The sequence below is a fragment of the Egretta garzetta genome, unplaced genomic scaffold (genome assembly GCF_000687185.1).
Source record: "Egretta garzetta isolate BGI_Z169 unplaced genomic scaffold, ASM68718v1 scaffold299, whole genome shotgun sequence".
Classification (NCBI taxonomy): Eukaryota; Metazoa; Chordata; class Aves; order Pelecaniformes; family Ardeidae; genus Egretta; species Egretta garzetta.
Window position 1 is genome coordinate 1,586,095 of NW_009260696.1, and position 5,898 is coordinate 1,591,992.

General features: G+C 57.4%; 1 protein-coding gene across 1 annotated transcript in view; it reads right to left on the minus strand.

Annotated features, from left to right (window-relative positions):
- Positions 1–5,382, minus strand: part of RADIL (Rap associating with DIL domain) — an 18,967-nt gene extending 13,585 nt beyond the window's left edge. The window contains exon 1 of the mRNA XM_035901338.1: positions 4,825–5,382. Coding sequence (XP_035757231.1) covers positions 4,825–5,367 — 543 coding nt within the window. The 5' untranslated portion in view covers positions 5,368–5,382. The remainder of the gene's footprint in view (positions 1–4,824) is intronic.
- Between the last annotated feature and the right edge of the window lie 516 nt (positions 5,383–5,898).

The window sequence follows — 5,898 nt, forward strand, 5'->3', positions numbered from 1 at the left end:
GGAGCTGCTGGGAACCCCCCCCAGCCTCCCCAAGCATCAGCCCAGCATGGGAGCTGCGAGCTGCAGTGGAGCCTGCCGCAGGAGCAAGCTGTAATTAACTTCTCCCAAGCATCAGTTCAGGCAGAGCCGTCCGTAAGAAAAATGGGAGCTGGAGCGAATGAATAGGCCTGGCCAAGCTGCAAAAGCAGCCCCTCGTGTGGCGTCCCCAGCCCTGGGGGGGGCGGGGGTCCTGCAGGCCCCTCTGTGCTGCAAGCGTGGCTCAAGCTCTGCAGGAGAAATAAGAAGTTGCGGGTCCGATGGGCGATGCTCGTACCTCGGGTGGGCAGCCGCCTGGGAGCAGGTCGCTGGCATTCAAGGAGGTCGAAGAGAAGGGAAAAAAATCTAAAGGACTTGCTTGTGGGAGCGGCACTGCAGCGGCATCGGTGCCGCACGGAGCCAGAGCCCCGCTCACGGCTCAGCCGACCAGCGAGCGGCTTTGGGCAGCGGGATTTGGGGACAGCGGAGTGGAGAGCCTGGTGCCTAGGGCTGCTTAAAGGGACACTCACAAGTTCAGACCCAAAAAAATGTCATCTGCCTTATTTGGTGAGGAATGTTTGTTTGTTTTGAATTGAGCGCTCCTTTGCTGGGAAAATGAAAGAGATGGGGATGGGGAGGGGGGTGGGAGAGGGAGAAAATAGCCCCTGCTGTTTACATGCCTTGGGATTAGGTCCAGTGCCCCACGTCCTTCTTAAAAAGGCAATCATCCCCGCTCACGTTCCCATCACGGCCAGCGGCACGGGACGCCTGCACCTCGCACATGTGAAATCTGGGGGGTGCAACAAGCCTGTCCAGGCGGGAGCACAGCCCAGGCCATGCCACTGGGGATACCAAAGGCCACCCCAAATGCGCCTGCAGAAGGCCTTGGCTCCCCCCAGGAGCCCTGTCCCCAGCCCGCAGCATGGAAATGGGCCAAGGGGACGAAGGACGGCTGGGGCCATGCAGTCCCCGCCCGGCACGCGATGGCGGAGGAGGAGAGGGGCCAGATCCTGGGGAGCAGCTATCGCTGGAGCTCATTGCACCGGGAGGGAGCGGGGGCTGCCGGGACTGGGGTCCCACCACCCAGAGAGACACACCATCACTGGTCCCTTATCTAGAGGAAAGGAAGCTTCTGTATTTATTTTGTGGAGGGAAAAAGCTGCTTTTTTTACTGCTGATAGAGCCCCCGTCACAGGCTCCCCGCTAACCCCGGAGCTGTGCTGGAAAGATAAACACAGCTCTTTTCCTGAGCATAACAAAGTCCCTCCATAAAACGGGGCGGGGGGGGGGGAATTTTTTCTGTCCCCGGTACTGTTTTCTCTTCCCGAGCATGTGCAGGTTATCCCACCCAAAACACTGTGTGAGCATCCTTGATGCAGCGTGGCCGGGGCAGAGCTGGCACCTGCTGAAGCCACATGGTAACGCGGGTGGGAACGGGGCAGGACAGCACCCCGTCCCTTTGGGAGAGCGGGGCACCCCGGGCAGGGGCACCACGCACCCCCCAGCCAGCCCCTGCCAAGCTCCTGCCTCTAAACCCATTCTGCATCCCACAAGAAAAGCTGCTGGTGCCTGGGATCTTGGCTGGGATCTGCCTCTTTCTCAGCCTAGGAAAGAGCCTTTTCCTGGCTGAGAAATAAATCAAGCGATAAATAACTTCATGGGCCCCAGGAAAGAAGAAATGCTTTGAATTTACCCAGGAGGGGCTAACGCCGGGCTAGTCCTTCCTAACGTAATTGCTACTCAGTCCCTGCAGGGAGTCCTCCCTGGATGTAGTCGTGCTAAGGTACATCAGAGCCAGATCCTCAGGGGCACCTGGCAGAGCACCTTTGAGTATAACAGCCTTAACTCCTAAGTTTCTCCAGGTGTGCACACCACCCAGCCTCCAGCCTTGCAGGAAAGCCCCGGCAAGCTTTGGACACGGTGCAAAACGGAGCTGGTTTGGAAGATGAATGCCATAAAGATGCCAAGTGCTGCGTGTTCCCCCCCCCCTGCCCAGCACCCGCTAGTTTGTGGGTGTTTTCCCCAGATGCTCCCCAAAAGCAGCAGGGCTGGGGGTAGCAGTGAGAGAGGGGATCAGCCTCGTTTACTACAGAGATGCTCTACCTGTGCTGCTAATTAGTGGCCTGAGGAACAAGCGCCTTCCTCTCCCGTGGGAAGCAGCTAATAAACTAATTAGGATAATGGGTAACTGAGCAGATAAAACTCTTAAGGTAGTTGCTAAGAGGCCATGGATGGGTGTGGAGCCTTTCCCCCAGCTCGGCAGCAGGCTGGGCAGCGATGCACCAGCTTGTGTGATGCCAGTGGTCCCAGCCCTGCAGCTCCAGTGCTGCCGTGTGTGAGGAAGAGCCCTGCAGGTATTTCCCTAGGGATTCTGCTTTGCAGCATCCCTATGGTTTTTTTTTTTTTTTGGTTTTGTGGGGTTTTGTGTTTGTGTTCTCCCCCCCCGGGAGCCACAAGCCCGTAGTCCCTTTATTTTTGCACAGATGCTGCATTTTCCACCCCAGCACCCTGGGCAGGCAGCTGATGCTCAACAGCAAGGGGACCTCTGCCAGCTTGAGGCTGGTGGTGAGGGTGACCCCTGTGGAGGGCACTCACAGTCAGTCCCCACCACATCAGGAGTTTTGTGTCTTTTTGGGATGCTGGACGAGGGGGAAGCAGATGCCTCCCCCTGACCTGCTGTATCACTCCCATCCATCCCCAGCAGCTTGCGGCTGGGGCGGGGAAGGGGGGTCCCAGCCCCACAGCATCCCTTTGGGCAGTGCCACCAGCATGGGGTGAGACTGGCAACAGAGCCCCTGGTGCCACCAAAAGAAAGGGCTGCAGGACTTTAATAACAGGTAAGACAAATAAGGGCTGTGCAGCCTGCAGAGCAGACAGCCTAAACAGATGTGGGTGTAGGTTTTCTGTCTCAGAAGAGCTTGGTCAGCTATGGAAAATGCCCAAAGGTTAAAAAATGGAGAATTTCCACCACCCCACCCAGGAGTGCTGAAACAAATGAAGTGATATCTACATTGAAAGCGTAATGGGCTTATTTCCAGATCCAGGGCACGCAATCCGGTCAGGAACTGCTCCTCCATCAGAAATCACCAAAGGGTGCCGAGCCCAGACCAGTTGGGTGCTGCCTGCTCCCACACAGGGCAGCCTGGAGCCTGCCTCTCCCCTGGCCTGCGTGGGAGCCCTCCCCTCCCCAGGGCTGCCAGCCCACCCAGGATCCAGGTCACAGGTGGGAATGCTGCTTCCTGCATCTGAGGGGGAGAACTTGAGGCCGAGAGTTGATGTGACCTTGGGCTCAGGCAGGGAGCTGCCACGTGGCCCTCCCCGCCGTGTGCTATAACGGTTGCGCTCGGCTCTTGCCCTTTCCTCTGCTCAAAAGAAGCTGGTTTTTGTCATCACTCTCCCAAAGTGCTTAACGGCTCTCTGATCCCAGCTGGAGAAAGAGCCAAAGAGATGAGCGGATCATCCACCTTTGCAAATCCATCCCAGGCCTGAGCCCCTTTCTCTCCATTTGCATCACACATGCAGCGAGCGGGGACCTGCAGTATCCCCTCCCCGAGCAGATACAAGGGCTGGATGGAGGGAGCCCTGTCTCACCACCAGTTGCCACTGGACTGCTCTGCCCAGCGTTAATACGAGGGCTGGGGGCTGTTTTCTGCTGCTCCTCCATCCTTCCCATTTCAAGGCAGGAGGTGAGCCTGTCCTCTGCTCCCCGCACTGATGGGGACCTGCCCACAACAAAAGCAACCCCCAAAGCTGCAAACTCCATGCTCAGGTTTTGTGGTACCCATGCAAAATCGAGATTGCGAATTCCAGCTGGCGGGACCCCAGCAGCATCTGCTCTCCCCCGAAATGCCCATGGCTGGTTTCCTGCGTGCCTGGGCTCCTCCTGGCCCTTATTAAAGTGGGTGGGAAAGAAAGGGCCATTTGTTCCAGTGCTGGTGGGGGAACCTTGGCTCTCGTTTGCCGAGTACCCAAGGTAATCCTGCATCATCGTTAGGTTATTTTTGACAATCACAACTTTTTCCTACAGGCATGAGGAACCACTCAGTGCCCATCCCAGCAAAATGCATCAGCCAACACCTCCTGAGCCTGATCCAGACTCTTCCATCAGCAGGTCAGACCCATCAAGGACATCATGCAATTAAAAACCTGATTTTAAACCTTCCCACCCTCATCCTCACAGGGTTTTTAGCTGAGGGCAGAAGCGGGGAAACTTCATTACTCTGCGCTGGGGTCACTTATTAACCTACCGGTTCCTAATGATGCACTTATCTCCTCCTGCCAGCCCTGGGCTTGATCAGGCACCTCCAGGGGGGCTCTCCTGCCCTACAAAAGCTCTTCACTAGCTTTTAATTTTGCTTAATTGGTCCTGCAGATTTGCCTGGGGTGTCTGGCCTGGGGGACACCCGTGGGGAGGTGGGACAGGGGGTGTGGGGAGTGGGACAGTGCTCTGCCAGGCATGAAGCTGCGCTGAGGCGTGGGATGCCGTGATGCTGGTTCATGGCAATGGGAAGAGTGGGCAACAGCGATGGTCTTACCTGCTGCTGCTGAGCTGTAGGGATTTGGTATGGACCCCTAGACCGGCTGCGGTAAATATTTGAGGTTGTGGGTATCAAATTAATGCAGGAGAATGCCAAGTGCCAACTCTACCCAAGGGCTTTGCAGCTAAAGCACGGCTCTCCTCCCCCACAGCACTGGCACCACCACCCCTTGCCTAAAACATAGGCAAAAGCTACGGGTGTGGGGTGCATCTCCTGCAGGCAGCCTGGGGGGGTGGGTTGCAGCTCCCCAGACCCCCTCCCTGCCCCGCACCCGGCTCTGACCTGCGGTGGTGGTGTCCACGTCCCTGGCCGCCAGCGCCTCCGCCTCTGCCCTCTTGTGCAGCTCCAGCCGCCGTGAGAAGCCCTCCCTGGGCTTCCAGAGGTCCTGGATGAGCAGCGGCTTCTCGTGGTCACCAAGGACCCTCAGTCCCTCCGTCTGCCACCGTTTCTCAGGGCCCTCGAACCTCCCGATGACATCGCACAGGGCATACTGCCCGGCGCTGAGCTGGCTCAGCCCATAGCGCTCCAGGGCTTCCTTCACTAGCTCCCGTGCACCCGAGCTGCCCGTTGCCAGCACGCTCTTGTAGTTGGTGCCTGCACAGATGTTGCCCCCAAAGATCTTCAGGACACCAGGGGCTGAGAGCTGGGTGGAGAGCTCGGCTGGGTCATCTTCCCTGGCTGCTGGGGAAGCAGAGGCTGAGCTCCGGTCCTTGTAGCTCAGTGTCCGGTACAAGACTTGGGAGAAAATCCGGCTCTGGCGCTTCAGCCGGTTCTTGGATGGTGGAGCCATGGTGGAGGAGGACCCATAAAACATCGTGCGTGAGGTCGTCATGGGGCACAGCTGAGCAGAAAAGAGGAAAAAGGGAAAGATCAGCAGTTTGGACGCCAGATGTGCAGCAGGGAAGCGCAAGCAGGAACTGGCTGGTGGCCACAGAGGAGCCACTGTCACCTCCAAGGTGGAAAGGGACAGCAGCGAGGGAGGGCCATTTCCCTTGTGCAACCCAAAACACCAGCGGCCAAGCTCAGCCAGGCTCCTTGGCATCAGCACAGTAACCCCAGGATGGATTTGCCCCTGAGAAATAGCCTGGAGTGATCCCAAGTTTCTCCATCACGCATATTAAGACGTCCCCATTGTCCAAGCAAAATGCAGCAGGAGGAGAGCAGAGCCCAGCAGGATGTGGCGAGGCCCATCGCAGTCAGGAGCCAAGGCGTCAGGAGTTACTTTCACTAACGAGTTTACAGAGCAATCCCATTTTTTAGAGGTGAAACAGAAAGCTCAAGTGCAAATTCAATCACTCTGAGGTCACTGCTAAATGCTTTTGCTCACTGAGAGGCACAGGGTGAA